Genomic DNA, 15,910 nt, shown 5'->3' on the forward strand with positions numbered 1-15,910 from the left:
TTGCCATACATCAACCTGAATCGGTCAAACTGATGCAACCACTATGGAGAACAGTATGAAGATTCCTTAAAAAACTAGGAAAGGAACTACCATAAGTCTATTTTCCTTTATTGTGCTGGTTCCTGGATGGGCTCTTTTAATCTCAAAATGTATGCCCACCAGTTTGGGGAAATTTCTTGAATTCCTTCTTAACAGTTTTCCTCCTCGCTCTTTTTTCTATTCTTTCTTTCTGAAGCTTCTATTATTTGGCTCTCCTGGATGGGTCCTCAGATTTTCTTGTATTTTCTCTACTATTTTCCGCATTGTTTCCTCCTTTTTAAAAGTGTTTCTTCAGTTTCTTTCAACCCTTTCACTTTCACAGTTTTAATTCACAAGACTTCATTTTTATTCTTGGACTGCTCAATTTTAATAGGATTCTGTTCTTTCTTTAAAGTGTAATGACTCATCTCTTTGATGAGCTAAGTGATAGCTTTTATTTGTTTGTTTCATTTTGACTTTAGTTTACTTCCCCATTTATAGTCTCTTTCCCACAGGTTACTTTTCAGTCTTAGTCATCCTAGATGATTTTCATGTGTCTCAATTCCATTTTTTGCTTTTCTTAGTACTTTCAATTGTACTTCTATTTCATTTTGTCTTTTATTATCTGTCTCCACCATATTGTAACCTTCTTGAGGGTGGAAACAATGTCATATTCTTTATGTCACCACCCTAGGGGTTCAATAAATATTTGCTGGATTGAATTTTAACATTTGTAAAATCTTTGGGGATAAGCCCTGTATCTTTCTCAACCTGATTTTCCTATAACATCAAGAAGCAAGTTTTATAGTTAGTATGATTACTAGAAATGTTTTCTTTTCTGAACAGTTTCTTACCCTAGATCTGAAGTATAAAGCTTCCAAATTGAGCCAATTAGAGAAGCCTTTAGCATGTCCAAAGTGGGAATAATAGAGAACGTCTGTTTTTCTGAAATTTCTTTTTTACAGGAATCTATAAAATCCCATGGACGGAGGAGCCTGGTAGGCTGCAGTCCATGGGGTCACGAAGAGTCGGACATGACTGAGCGACTTCACTTTCACTTTTCACTTTTCACTTTCATGCATTGGAGAAAGAAATGGCAACCCACTCCAGTGTTCTTGCCTGGAGAATCCCAGGGACGGGGGAGCCTGGTGGGCTGCCGTCTATGGAGTCGCACAGAGTCGGACATGACTGAAGCAACTTAGCAGCAGCATACATATATAACTAATATAGTCATAAAGTTAAGATTTAAAAATCTTAAAGATAGTACCATCAAGGTAACTTTGTTAGTTTTCAAAATGACAAAAATCTGTGTCATATGAGAAGATTCAAAGCAGCATTCTCCATAAAAACTAAAGAGTTGAAACAGCCCAATTGTCCATCTAGCAGTGAATGGGAAACAAAATATGGTCCTTGCATACAATGGAATATTCTTCATCAATAAAAAGGAATAAAGGAATGATCCATGCTATAACATGGGCCTCCCAGTCACCCCAGGATGCAGGGGCAGGTCTGACATACACTGTGAGAGAGGTCCCGGCTGTTCCCGGCATTGCTGTAGTGATCCACCTCCAGAGCCACAACCTTCCCTGTCTTCATGAAGCCAACCTGGTAAAAAGGAGAGTGAGCTCTCAATAATTCCCTTCCTTTGTCTGTCTCTAACCATCTCCTCCCACTTAAGCTACCTGGAAAAAAACAGAAAGAATAAGACATCACACCATGAAATAAAGGAGAACTTAAGAGATCCACAGACTTCACAGGTAAAGAAGAAAGGAACTAACATCTCCCACTGATGGACCCTTCTCCCTGTACTCATCCTTTTTCCTCTCTGCTCCTGGCTTCTGTTCTACCAGCAGAAGTGAGGAGGTAGAAAAGAGACCATTGGTCATGACAGGTCAGGGAGGGAAATGTTGGGAAGAGAAACTAGGAGAGGAACCAGAGAGCCCCCCCTCATAGCTTTTGGGTAGCAGATAGCAGAAGTTACACTTTGCACAAGCATGAACATGCTTTCACTTCCCCAACTTCTTGTGAACTAGACAAACAAAGCCTGACAGGCCATTTCTTGAGCAAGGAGCCTGAAACCTCCAAAGACCAAGTTACTTGCTTGGAGCCCATAAGAATTTGGGAATGAGCAAAACAGTTTCTTTTGGTAAGTTAAGTCATGGAATGAAGTCAGAAGAGGCCAAAGAGGAGGGCTCCCAGGATTATAGCACATTAACATTAGACCACTTTGCAGAATGGATTTACCCCAGGTCTGCTGATAAATTGTGTTTGAGCCTGAGTGGACAAAGACCAGATTTGGACCACAGCAATTTCACAGAAGTTGTGCATAGCAACCCGGGGCATCTGCTGGGAGCTGGCCTGCATTACCCTCCTATGTTGCTGTTGGCTTATTTGAATTTCTCTCCTTGATATTTCTTCTTTGAACTTCATCAGTTATCATGACAAAAGTCAGAGTGTATCCCAGGATCCCTGAATCTTCATCCCCAGTTTCCTAAGCAGATGACACTGCCCACCCGGCACAACCCCTGACATCTATAACCTTGTATCTGGCCAAGAAGGGGTGTCTGCCGCCAGTTATCAGCATATCCTCATTACGATCCAGCATGCAGCGCACTGGGTGTCCGGTCCTGCGGGAGACACCAGAGGGTGAGAAATCTCTACAACAACCGAGCCTGCTGAGTCTCAGGGATAAAAACTGCAAGGAAGCCTTCTTTCTCCACCAGGACACTATGCTGGACAAGGTAGAGATATACGGGTGTGGGTTATGGGATGTGGGCTGTGTCCTTGCCATCAGGGTACTCACAGCCAGATAGAGGAGATAAGACATGGACACAATGAGTCAGAGGATATTGCCTTCTATAAACAGAGGGCTGTGCAAATTCCAAGCAAAAGGTATCTACTTTCCAACAAAGGAAACCCAGGAAGTCTTCCCAGCAGAGGCAGCCTTATTTGTCTCCCCAGAGCCCATTGGAACTCACTTGTATGCAGCCAGGGCCACAGCCACAGACACCAGGGTGCTCCGGGTCTCCTTCCCTCCAAAGCCTCCTCCCATTCTCTTCACTCGGACCAAAATCCGGTTTACTGGAACCCCCAACATTTTTGCAACAAAGGACTGTGGGCAAAAGAACAAAATACTCCCAGGGAATGCATCACCAGGACTTTCTTCATGCTTGACCCAGAGCCTACCTGACACAGAGAAGCCTAATTATTGCTGTGAATTCTGAAATTCCTTGATTCAAGAATCCCCCTCCTGTCCCAGGGCACCCCTTGGGTAGTGGTGCCAGGGTCTGGCACACATCAGTTACTGCACACTGAGGTCACATACTTGTTTAGCTGTTTTAATCAGAGGGGTGAGCAGCTGTTCACAGCATACTATCAGGGTCAAAACCCATTCCATTTAGCCAAGAACTGGTGGGTCATGAGGGTAAGACCAGTTGCCAAAAACACTGGCAACCACTGTCATGTTACACACAATAGAGAAATGAGGACTAGCTGAGCCACCGCAGATCATCTCGTGGTCCCCGTGGCTCTCATTAAGCTCAACTCCTTCATTTAACAGATGAGGAAACTGAGGTCAGATATGATCTGACCAAAGCAAGACAGCATTGGAATGACAACAGCTAACACTTTCTAGGCTCTATCCAAGTTTTAAAACTCATCTAACCATTACAACATCCATGCCAGGCCCTATTTTATAGATGAGAAAGGTTATATAACAAGTTCAGTCATACCAACTTGTTGGAGACAGGGCCTGGCTTCAGGCTACCACCCTCACGTCCCCTCCTGGACCAGCCCACGTCTCCCTCTCCCCTGGCCCCTTGTTGACCTGCTGGACTCCTACCTGGGTTTTCATGGCATTCTGTGTGGACACAAAGAGCTCCATCTCCCCTTCCTCGCCTTTCGGGACAGCAATGGTGCAGTGAGTCTCCAGGTAGAAGTGGTCTTGGCCACCAATGTACAGCTCACCTGGGGAAGCAACAACACTCCCCACAGTGAACCCAATGCTGCAGAGGTTGTGAGTTTGCTTAAGGAGAGAATGTACTTGTCCAGGGCCCTGGGCAGTACCAACGGTCCACAGGGAACCTTTCAGTTCCCTAACCAGGGTGGGCAAGAGTCTCATAGTCTAATCTATCTGGCAGCCAAACCCCAACAAAGAAACCAGGACAACACTGAAATACGTCAGGTGTGAAGCTTTCTTCTCATTGCAGCCAGTGGAAATCAAAGATTTTTAAACTACCATTGTGAAGTGAAGTGAAGTCGTTCAGTCGTGTCCGACTCTTTGCGACTCCATGGACTGTAGCCTACTATGCTCCTGTCCATGGGATTTTCCAGGCAAGAGTACTGGAGTGGGTTGCCATTCCTTCTCCAGAGGATCTTCCTGACCCAGGGATTGAACCCAGGTCTCCCGCACTGTAGGCAGATGCTTTACCATCTGAGCCATCAGGGAAGTCCTTTTGTAAACCTTTTAAACCATTGTAAACCTTTTTAAAAAATAGAAAAGGAGTTAATGAATGTAATTGAGAAGAAAATAAACTGCATCTTCCAGAGCTGAGGTTGTCAGGCCAATTGGAGAGCTGGCTTATTAGTTACAGCAATGCACAAAAACTGATGTAAAAAACAAACCCCAAATGGGTCTGATCAGTAGCCTTGCCCTAGGATGTGAGCTCTAGACCTAATTGCACAGTGGGAGAAGGAGGAGGTGGGGAGAGGAGAGAGCACTAGCTGTCAATGGGTGAGGACTGCCTTCATGCAGATGGGGAGGACAAGGATTCTGTGCAGCTTGGAGCCTGGTGGACCCAAGGCTGGCTAGACATCTGTGATTCTTATCTTCTCTAGGCAGTCTTCCAAATCCAACATGCCATCTCTAGAATCACTTAGGTATGTCTGGTCTAGAGACAGGAGAGTGGAGACTAAGATGCTAACGTTCCATCTTTCCCAGCCACCTGTCTAGTATTTTTTACAAACATCAGAGAGACTCTTCTGTTAAGAAATGTCAGGAAATCACTTCCTTGCTGCAGGGCTCAGGTACATCTCTTAAATTTCACTCAGAAACCAGGGCCACCCCATTCCTACCGTTGCATGGTGCAGCCGTACCTGAAACCACATTATCTGCTTCTGAAAACCCCTTCTTGAGGTCTCCTTTCTCAATCTTCAGCTCAGATCCATAAAAGGAATTATTTTTTATAGCATCCTGAGGATTAAAAAGAAGTTTCAATGACTTGACTTTAAAGGATGGAAGGTGAGTTTAAGGGGCTGGGGAAAAGAAGCTCCTGAATGATTACTTCTTTCTCCTCGCATAAATCACACAGACATCTCTATCAGTATTTTACGCAGACTAAAAGTAAGCTCAGTTGTAACCCAGGGTGTCTTGTTTCTCTGTTTCCTCAGATATAGACACACAACCCTGGTTCTTGGGGAAAAGCAAAGAACCTCTCAAGAAACCAGTTGAAATTGAGGTTGGAAAGGAAGAACTCAGTTTGGCCATTAGTGGACTGAGTCTAGGATCACAATGGGGGAGGATTCACAGGATCACATAATCACAGGACTGGAGGAGATTTAAAAGCCTATCTGGGAAAATCCCACCTGCACCTCACATCTCCTCTAGAGTATCTTAATAAAGGTGCCTCCAGGAACAGAAAGCGTTCCCCTTTCCAGCCAGCCCATCATCCCCCAGTTACCTCAATCGTGATAATGGCAGGAAGATCCTCGTAGGTGACTTTCACCGCATGGGCAGCTCTCTGTGCATGTTCTGGGGTGTCAGCGACCACAGCACCAATGATGTGACCAACACAAGTCACCTAGGAGCAGAGTCAGACCGTTAAAGAACATAACACATTCCTCATGAAGCAAATTATTTTGGATTGTTCAAAACAACAAAGGAAGTCCCACCCCCATAGTTTTCTAAGGTACATTTAAGGAATGTCCTGGGACCGTTTCATGTTCTTATCTTACTACTGGGGCTTATGTGCTTCTTCCTAAGTGTTTCGAATTAGCAGAATTGGAGTAGGACTTGGAGATAACTAGTCTCAGAATAGCAAACTTGATTCATCTCCAGGGCCAATTCTGAGTGCAACCTGTTGAGAAGCTGCTCAGGATAAAGTGTGGTGATTGATTAGTGATGTTTGCCATGAGCAGCAGAAGGAAAGCATGGCACCATGAAGTGTATCTGTCCACTCAGAGCCACACAACACCCTTGTTCTTCATATGAAGAGATGGAAACCAAGACAGAAAGATCTAAATTGGCTCATTACTGGACCATAACTAAATCTTAATCTCTGACTTGTAGTATTATTTTCTTTCTACCACTCCACTCTTTTTTATCTTCTCTTGCTCAGATTTATACCAAAAGTTTCTCAAAGGCAGCAATCATGTCCCATAGTTCATCTAGATGCCCCAAAGCAGTAGTTCTCAAATACTGATTCTTAGTCATGATAGTCTCAAGTCAGTTTTTTTGGTTGTTAGACTTATAAACTAATTAATAATTATTATTTTCTCTTCATTGAATGAACTCAGTTTCTATTTTAAAAACTTTATGTATCTCCTTCAGGGATGTTTTCCAACATCATCCCCAACAACAAAAATTGTCCAGCTCATCACTTTGGAACATAATATTTCTTGACAATAGGAACCAATATTTCTGTCTCTCATAATTACCTCTTTAGGACTCAATTAAGCTCTTGACTTAGCTGGTTAGCATAGAGGATTTCCAACCTGGACAACTCTCACTAACCATAATTATGGTCTTAGAGGCTCTTGAAGTTCGTAAAGCAATTTGTCTTCTAACAAATGCTCTCCTTTAGTTCTAATGACTCAGGGTTGTAGTTTTGAATTCTCTCCTTCATGTTTACCTCAGTAATAAGTTGAATTTGTCCTTAAGCAACACCTACTCACCGTCAACTTGCAATATTTGATCTGTACTGGAATTATAAAATGACTATCTGAGAACTATCCTATAAGTATACAGGTTTTTATAGCACCTGCCTTGAATGCTTAAAATTTTTTTTTTGGCAGAACTCCATATATGGTTGAAATCAATAGTTAAACTCTCATGTAAGTGAATTATCAGTTCACATAGTAGTGGTAGTATAATTATAATTTTTATTCTGTTTACGTTCTGCTTAATGTATAGATTAATGTATATAATACATTCTGCTTAATGTACTTTTATTTCCTTTTAATAAAGGAGCTTAATATTGTACCCTAAGAACCTGATTTTTAGTTAAAATACAGTCACCAGCCTTTTTTTTAATACCACTCTGGCATGGAGTCATCCTACCATGTCTGATACTAAAAGCAGCAGCCATCAATTAAATAAGTAAGTACATCTTAAGTTAACAGTGCTGCCAGGCATATTTCTCCCTTTACTGATTGTCCCAAATACTGCCCAATTGGATGATGGCCACAATATGTGCAAATGCATAATCTTTTCAAGATTAGGGGTCTGAAGAAATGAACACAAATTAAAGCTTAGATACTCATTCCACTAACTTCATATTTTTTTTTTTTAAAAATCCAAGATATACCGTATCCTTCGCAAAGACTGTCTCATCATTAAAAAGTCCAGTTTCATTACTCCCAGGAATATCATCAGCAGAGAGAAAGCAAACAAATCCTGGCACTTTCTGAGCTTCTGAAACATCAATGGACCTGCAAGAAGGAGTGTGAGGAGTCAGGAAGGAAAACTGAAGCGAAAGACCTGTCACCTGAGAAAGTGCCAAACTATGCCACACCTCAACCTTGTGTATCAGTCATTTTTTCCCAAAAGACTGTATAGTAGAGAAAATCTCTGAAATACCTTCAACTGTGTTTTGATACCTTATAAGTCTTGCTCTTTGTAGTTCCCCATCCAATACCATCCATCCCTTTGCAGGAAGAACAGATACTATCATTTAGAAAAGAGATCTATATCCTCGAAGGGTCCACTGATAGAATTCAAGGATCCATGAAGTTAAATGGCAAAACATTTTCCTCTTAAAAAAAAGATGACCCATTAACCAATCAGATAACCTTATCTTCTTTTCGACAGGCTTTCCTTCATCCTAATTCTACCTCTTTCTCCCTCCTATCCTATCCTATTTGGCAAATGCTGTTTAGATACTTACCATGTGGAGGCCATGAACTGAGCGCTAGCGGGGATATAAGATGAATAGGACAAGTCTGTCCCCGTAGGCCCTGTTCTGGTCTCCACATACAAGGGAACCAAACAGCATTTACTCTGGAGAGCTCCAACTAACACCCACATCATAGTTAATAACCATCCAGAATCAGCACATTAGGGCTCTTGCTGTACCACTCAGTTTCCTTACCTGGAACATGGGGATAATAATAAGACCTGCCTATAGGGCTGTGGAGAGGAATAGATTAAGCATTATGTATAAAATTCTTAAACCAGGCTGCAGCAAATATTAAGTGTGATATGAGTATCTATTCTTTATTATCATCATCGTCTTAGAGGTGGCAATTCTTGCCATTTGGGCTTTCAAAATTTAATAAACAAGTACAAGTGACTGTTCTCTACTGGGTCCTTTGTGGACACTATCATTTTAAATATGCTATTATACATGGGGAAAATGAGAGCTTAAGCACAAGGTCAAGTCAACTTGCTAGGCACTGGAACAGGAAGTCAATGCCAGCCATGCTAAGGCCTCCTTCTTCCCTTTAGTGCTGACTCAAGTTTTCTGAAGATTTGTACTGAAGTTTAGCCCATTATGGAGAAGGCAATGGCACCCCACTCCAGTACTCTTGCCTGGAAAATCCCATGGACGGAGGAGCCTGGTAGGCTGCAGTCCATGGGGTCGCGAAGAATCAGACACGACTGAGTGACTTCACTTTCACTTTTCACTTTCATGCATTGGAGAAGGAAATGGCAGCCCACTCCAGTGTTCTTGCCTGGAGAATCCCAGGGGCAGGAGAGCCTGGTGGGCTGACGTCTGTGGGGTTGCACAGAGTCGGACATGACTGAAGTGATTTAGCAGTAGCAGCAGTTAGCCCATTATCCACAGTGCAGATCTAAGACAGGTCTTTCAGCAGCTCCTCATCACTTTTTGGGCCAAGTGTAACATCGCTGGTCAGCACCCCTAAAGCTTTCCTGATCTGGGCCCTGACTATGTCTCCATTATCATCACCCCACCCTCCCAGGCACCACTGAGCCCCTCTTGTATCCTGCTCCTCTCCTGTCTGGGTTGAACACAAGTCACTGTGCTCCTCTCTGGACCAGGAGGCCCTGGAGAAGGCTCATTGTCGTGGCACCTCCAGTGCCTGGCGGATGCTCCCGCCTCCCCAAGTGTTTTCACTGCACGCACTTGATCTTGGCGTGGGCCCGGGTGCTGGTGACCAGCCGGAGGAACAGCTCATTCTCGTAGCGAGGAATGTCGTCACAGTATACGGCCTCCCCAGAGGCTTGCATGGCCGCGGCCAGGTGGGGCAGGGGCCGGCCCACTGTGTCCTCCTTGGACTGACCATTGGGCACCTCCTGGAACAACATGGTCACAGGTTTCAGAGGACAGTGTTTCTCTATAGGCCCTGGGGAACCGTGGAGAGCTTCAGGCCAAGGCACATGTGAGGAGTGAGAATGGAGGAGGCAGGAGAGCACAAGGGCAAGGAAACAGTAGGCAGGTAAGAAGTCACTTGAAGAGTGGTCACAGCATCACTGTACAGTCATCAGCAGTATCTGTGGGGGACTGGGTCCAGGTCACCCCCCGGAGAACAAAGCTGCAGGTGCTCAAGTCCCTTCTATAAAGTGGTTACGGTACAGTCGGCCCTCCGTATCCATGGATTCCACATATACAGATGAGGGCTAACTGTAAACAGGAACAAACAAAACAAGGAGCCTAAAGGTCCATTTGTTGAAGGTTGGGTAAATAAACTAGGCTGTGCTCACAGGATGGAAAATACACAATTGCTAAGAGATATTTTTGAAGAATTTTAATTAGAAGGAAATGCTCATGTTAAGTGTAAAAACAGGACATACACTATTGTATGTGTACATGTAATGATTCAAATTCTGTGGGAAAAACATGGTAAAATGCAAATATGTCCATATACACATAGGAAAAAAATGGAGAGAAGTACACAAACATATGGGCTTCCCTGATAGTTCAGGTGGTAAAGAATCTGCCTGCGATGTAGGAGACTCATATTCGATCCCTGGGTCAGGAAGATCCTCTAGAGAATGGCAACCCACTCCAGTATTCTTGCCCAGAGAATCCCATGGACAGAGGAGCCTGGTGGGCTACAGTTCATGGGGTCACAAAGCGTTGGACACAACTGAGCAACTAACTCTCTCACTGTCTCACACAAACATAATAATAATTTTCTCTTGGAGGTAATAAGCTTCCCTGGTGGCTCAGAGGGTAAAGCATCTGCCTGCAAGGTGGAAGACCTGGGTTCCATCCCTGGGTCAGGAACATCCCTTGGAGAAGGAAATGGCAACCCACTCCAGTACTCTTGCCTGGAAAAATCCCATGGACAGAAGAGCCTGGTGCAGGCTACAAGTCCATGGGGTCACAAAGAGTCGGATATGACTGAGCGACTTCACTTTCACTTTAACTTGGAGGTAAGGTTTGGTGTGATTTCTATTTTCTTCTTTATGTTTTTCTATGTTTTTCAAAATGTTCTAAAGTGTATTCAGTTTAAAATAAAATTCCGTTTTATGTGTTTTTTTCAAAGTAATGATAATGATGGCTAGTATTTATTTAGAGTTTACTATATACTGGAATTATCTGAGTTATTTACTTTTATTAACAAATTGAATCCTCAAAACTGTGCTGTGAAACAGGGACCTACCTTACCCACATCTGCAGCTCGGTATAATTATCTTGCCCAAGAGGCACAGAGAGAAAGTCACTTGTCCAAGTGTACAGTTACGTGATGGCAGAGTTTGGATTCAAGTCCTGGCAGTCAGGCCCAGAGTTCATGCTTTGGATTGTTACACTTGAGAGCAGAGGTCTACAAATTGTGGACAACGGCCAAATCTGGCCCACTCTCCGCTTTTGTAAAGTTTCAGTGGTGCTCAGTCACGCACACTCATTTATGTATTGCCTCTGGCCCCTTTTGTGCTACAATGACGAAGTTGAGAAATTGTAGCAGAACCTACGTGGCCCACAAAATCCGAAAAGTTGATCCTTTACCTAGTGCCTCTCAAAAAATTGCTGTTAATAGAAATTTTTAAAAAAAATTTTGTTTACTTGGCATGCTCAAGAGAATGCCTAGCTTTGCACATTAGCCCATGGAGGAACCAGAAAAAAACAAAATGGAAAAAAAAAATTTAAGGAACAGATGAAGGTGAGAGTAAGCCCAAGAGAGAAATGAGGTGAGCAAGAGGGGAAATAGCTTCATTCACATTGATATAATTCCTGTTTCCTTCACTAGACATTTGTGCGCAATGGTAAGGAGCTTTAGGCACTGACATACAATGTAAATCAGTCACTCACCAATGGTCAGCATCATCTGAAGTGAAGTCACTCAGTCGTGTCCGATTCTTTGTGACCCCATGGACTATAGCCTACCAGGCTCCTCAGTCCATGGAATTTTCCAGGCAAGAATACTGGAGTGGGTTACCATTTCCTTCTCCAGGGGATCTTCCCGACCCAGGGACTGAACCCAGGTCTCCCACATTGCAGGCAGACACTTTATCATTTCAGCCACCAGGGAAGCTACAGGGCCCCTGATAATAGCCACATAAAGTATGTACTCACTTGGAAGAGCTGGATGTTGGCTGGAGGGTCTTTCTGAAAGAGTAAAGTGGCGCTGGTGTAGGTGGGGTCCAGTTTACCACACTTCTGTGGAGACAAGGTGACAGGTGATCATGACTATTTCTATCCCTGGTCCCAACCTTGATTGTTCCCAAGTGGTAAAAGTAACAACTTTCTCATCTCCTCATCTGCACTCCTTCTGATACTGGCTGGATCTGTCTCAACATTTTAACATTGGCTCTGTCAGCATCTCTTCTCCCATCCCTGCACCCTATTTCCTCTGACATACCCAACCAAGGTTTCCCTGCTTCCTGCACTGATGTGTGCTGCTCTGTTGGGAATATCTTTCTCCCCCAGCCTTCCTGGAAAAGTCATTATTTTCCCCCTCAATTTTGTGGGAAATATTTAATATAGAGGAATTATTCATAATATAATCTCAACAAAATTCAGTGGCATGTGAAACTCTATATGCAGCATGATACCAAATCTGTTTAGAAAATAATATATCCAGATCAAAAGACAGGAAGATGATAGGTTTATAGGTAGGCAGATGGAAGGGAGACAGAGAGACGGGGCACACAAAAAGGATTACACACAGATTGGACAGATAGACATGGGGAAAAGATCAGAGGAATAAGCAAAATACTAGCAGTGGTTTATCTAAGATCTGAGAGTAATTTTAATTTTTTCTTTATAGATTTTTGTATTTCTAAAGTTTTCCACAAGTTTTTTTACTTCCATAATCAGAAAAATTATTATAAATGTTTATAAAAGAGGTATCTCTGCTGTCCCCACAGATGTGAAGCCTTTTCTCCTTTGTGCTCCCCCCTCCCAACTCCCTCGCCTCAGTAGTCACACCAGGCTGGCCTTTATTGATCCTATTCTCTCCCACACTTAGCCACCCACCATGTGCGGTACAATCTTATGACATAAAAAGTACAAAATAAACGCTTGCTGGCAAACCCACCTCAGGAGCTGGGCTCCACTTCAACTAACACCCTCTGCTGAATGCACAACAATCCCACCCACCCTGGCTGCAGCAGCCCCACCTCACATTCTTATCACACAACACTCCCATTCAAAGTACATAATCACAGTTGTATCAGCTACGCTGCAGAAGGCTCATCAGGTCTACCCACCCCCAGATTTTACAGCGAATGCTTAACAAGAGTGGTGACCTATTCAAGTTCTCCTCTGAGGTAATGACACAGCCAGGACAAGAACCCACATCCCTGGCTCCCAGCCCAGCGCTCTGTCTCTCAACCACCAAGTTGGCTCATTTCCATGTGACTCTCTAGGCTGGGTCCCTGGTCCCTACTCCTCTGTCCTTAGACATCCAGAGGAGAGGAGCATTTGCCACCTGGTCCACAGCCCGTTCCTACCTCAGTCAGCTTCCCAGATCCCAAGACACAAGTGCTACAGGAGCACACAAGTGCTCGGCCTTGCCAGGCTCCACACTCACATCTTTCGACTCCTTGCCCAGTTTCTTCAGTACTGTCAGGTAGAACTTGAAGAAGAAGCTGAGGGTGAGGGTGCGTCGGAATTCAATCATGCCTCCAGGGGCGTCTGGGGATAAGGACAGTTCTTCCGCCAGGCCTGCACACACGTCCTGTAGCAGCTTCTCATTCCAGAACCTGCCAGAGAGCAGGTCATGGGAGAGTGTTCCCAACCAGCTCTCAGAATCACTTGTGTGAGTGGAGTCATGAACCTCAGCTCAAAAATGTGACTCAGATACTTATAGTTATGTGACTTTACCTAGTGCTTCAGATAGTAAAGAATCTGTCTGCAATGCAGAGACCTGAATCTGATCCCTGGGTCAGGAAGATCTCCTGGAGAAGGCAATGGCAACCCACTCCAATATTCTTGCCTAGAAAATTCCATGGACAGAGGAGCCTGGGGGGCTACAGTCCATGGGGTCGCAAAGAGTCAGACACGACTGAGCAACTTTCACTTTCACTTCACACAAGTTACTTAACCTCCTTAAGCCTCCATTTCCTCTTCTTTAAAATTAAATACAAATTTTTAAAAGACCACACAAAAAAATAATAGTTAAATCTATTGAGTTCCTACCACACACTGAGCAATGTCCTAAGTGCTTCATATGAAACATTACTTTTAATGTAAATTAAAAGGTACAGTAGGGGAAATTGTTATACTCACTTTACCATGAGAAAACTGAGATATGGGAGAATTAAGTAACTTGACTTATATTACCCATCTGTTAAGTGTTCAAGCCAGGAATTGGAACCAAGGAGCCTCACTCCAAAGTTAAGCTTTATCTAGACATACGGTTATTGTAAGGATTACATAGAACAGTGCCAGCAAAGTGCTTGCTACAATTGCTGCCATATGACAGCCTTAGTAAGAGCAGTTGCTGTACTAATAGTGTAGCAGCAGTAACAGTAGTAGTAACAACAGCAATAGTAGCAGCAGCAGTACTAGTCCCAGTAATGCTAGCAGTGACAGAAGCATTAATAGTAGTAGTGGAAGCAATAGTAATAGCAGTAGAAGCAGAAGTAATAGGAGAAATAAGAGAAGCACCAGTAGTAATAGCCACAGTACGAGCAACACTACTAGTAGGAGCAGTAAGAGCACCAGCAATAGGGATACGCCTATTAGCAGTAATAGTGGCAGCGGCAGTGCTAGCTGCAACAGTAATAGCTATTGTAGCCGTAAAGTAGTAGTAATAGCATTAATAATAGCTTCTGTAACAGAAACATCAGTAGCAGTAACACTAGGAGTAGCAACAATAATAGTATTAGCAGCAGAAGAGACAGCACAGTAGTAGCAACTGTAATAGTAGCAGTAGCCGCAATCGTAGGGTTAGTCACAGTAGTGAGAGCATAGGAATAGCAGTCATGATGATAGTAGAACAGTAGTAACAGTAGTAGAAGAAATGAGGTGAGTAGCAGCAGCGGTAGTACTTGGAGTAATAAAAGCAGCAGCAGCAGTAGTAATAGTAGTTGTGGCTGTAGAAATAAGTAGTAATAGTACTCATAGTAGCAGCAGCAGTGGTACTTGGAGTAACAAAAGCAGCAGCAGCAGTAGTAATTGGAGTAACAAAAGCAGCAGCAGCAGTAGTAATAGTAGTTGTGGCTGTAGAAATAAGTAGTAATAGTACTAATAGTAGCAGCAGCAGTAGTAATTGGAGTAACAAAAGCAGCAGCAGCAGTAGTAATAGTAGTTGTGGCTGTAGAAATAAGTAGTAATAGTACTCATAGTAGCAGCAGCAGTAGTAATTGGAGTAACAAAAGCAGCAGCAGCAGTAGTAATAGTAGTTGTGGCTGTAGAAATAAGTAGTAATAGTACTAATAGTAGCAGCAGCAGTAGTAATTGGAGTAACAAAAGCAGCAGCAGCAGTAGTAATAGTAGTTGTGGCTGTAGAAATAAGTAGTAATAGTACTCATAGTAGCAGCAGCAGTAGTAATGCTATCAGTAGTACAGCAGCAGCAATACTACTACGAGTAATACCACTAGTGGCAGCTGTAATCATAGTAGTGGTAGCAGCTCTGGTAGTAGCAGTAGTAATAGCAATAGTTGCAGCAATGGTAGCACTACTGGTAATCACAGTAGCAGGAGCAGCAGTAACTTTGTTACAGTTTCAGCTCTTACTTCGACAGCTGACTCTCCGTGGTCTTGAGGGCTGAGATGGTTCTGTCCGCCATTCCGCCATAGCAGAGGGCTAGCTCCTTTACCTGCATGCTTCCTGGCTGGAACAGGACTCTCATGCCGCAGGTCACCTTGGCTATGTCATCTTCTCTCCGGTTTGCCTGCTTGAATGCTGAGAAAAACTCATCCTAAAAATAACAGAAAAATACCTCTTTCCCACGTTGCTTTGCAAAGGCTGCAAACAATGAGTCTGAAGCAGGAAGGGTGCGGTGAAGTCAGAAGACCATCACAGAGCAGCCAGGAGCTGGTGGTAGGGGTCAAAGATGAGGACATAACTACCGCCTTTCCCAGGGGATTTCCAGGTAGCATTCCCAGAAACTGGGAAAGGGTCAGGATTTCTGACCATTGGTCAGGAAAACAGGAAGTCCAGGGACACAGCCAGGCGCTGTGCCAAAGCCTCTATCAACATGACTGCCTCTCAAGCAGATACAATGAGATGCCAAAGGGTGTTGAAACCCAGTGTCAGCTTGGGGCCTCCATAGATGCTCTCCCTGACTTGTCTCTCCCACCAGTCTACTGGCTTCAGTTAG

General features: G+C 43.6%; 1 protein-coding gene across 2 annotated transcripts in view; it reads right to left on the reverse strand.

The window, feature by feature from the left end:
* The window catches only part of XDH (xanthine dehydrogenase), a 60,003-nt gene that overhangs the window by 16,883 nt on the left and 27,210 nt on the right, over window positions 1-15,910 (reverse strand). For both annotated transcript variants that reach the window (XM_055539732.1, XM_055539731.1), the window contains exons 14-24: window positions 15,324-15,508; window positions 13,174-13,345; window positions 11,715-11,798; window positions 9,321-9,490; window positions 7,542-7,665; window positions 5,697-5,816; window positions 5,113-5,209; window positions 3,860-3,984; window positions 2,997-3,130; window positions 2,558-2,645; window positions 1,537-1,623 (exon numbers count right to left, since the gene is read on the reverse strand). In XM_055539732.1, coding sequence (XP_055395707.1) covers window positions 1,537-1,623; window positions 2,558-2,645; window positions 2,997-3,130; window positions 3,860-3,984; window positions 5,113-5,209; window positions 5,697-5,816; window positions 7,542-7,665; window positions 9,321-9,490; window positions 11,715-11,798; window positions 13,174-13,345; window positions 15,324-15,508 — 1,386 coding nt within the window. The remainder of the gene's footprint in view (window positions 1-1,536; window positions 1,624-2,557; window positions 2,646-2,996; window positions 3,131-3,859; window positions 3,985-5,112; window positions 5,210-5,696; window positions 5,817-7,541; window positions 7,666-9,320; window positions 9,491-11,714; window positions 11,799-13,173; window positions 13,346-15,323; window positions 15,509-15,910) is intronic.

This window comes from Bubalus kerabau, chromosome 11 (assembly GCF_029407905.1).
Source record: "Bubalus kerabau isolate K-KA32 ecotype Philippines breed swamp buffalo chromosome 11, PCC_UOA_SB_1v2, whole genome shotgun sequence".
In the NCBI taxonomy this organism is placed as follows: domain Eukaryota; kingdom Metazoa; phylum Chordata; class Mammalia; order Artiodactyla; family Bovidae; genus Bubalus; species Bubalus kerabau.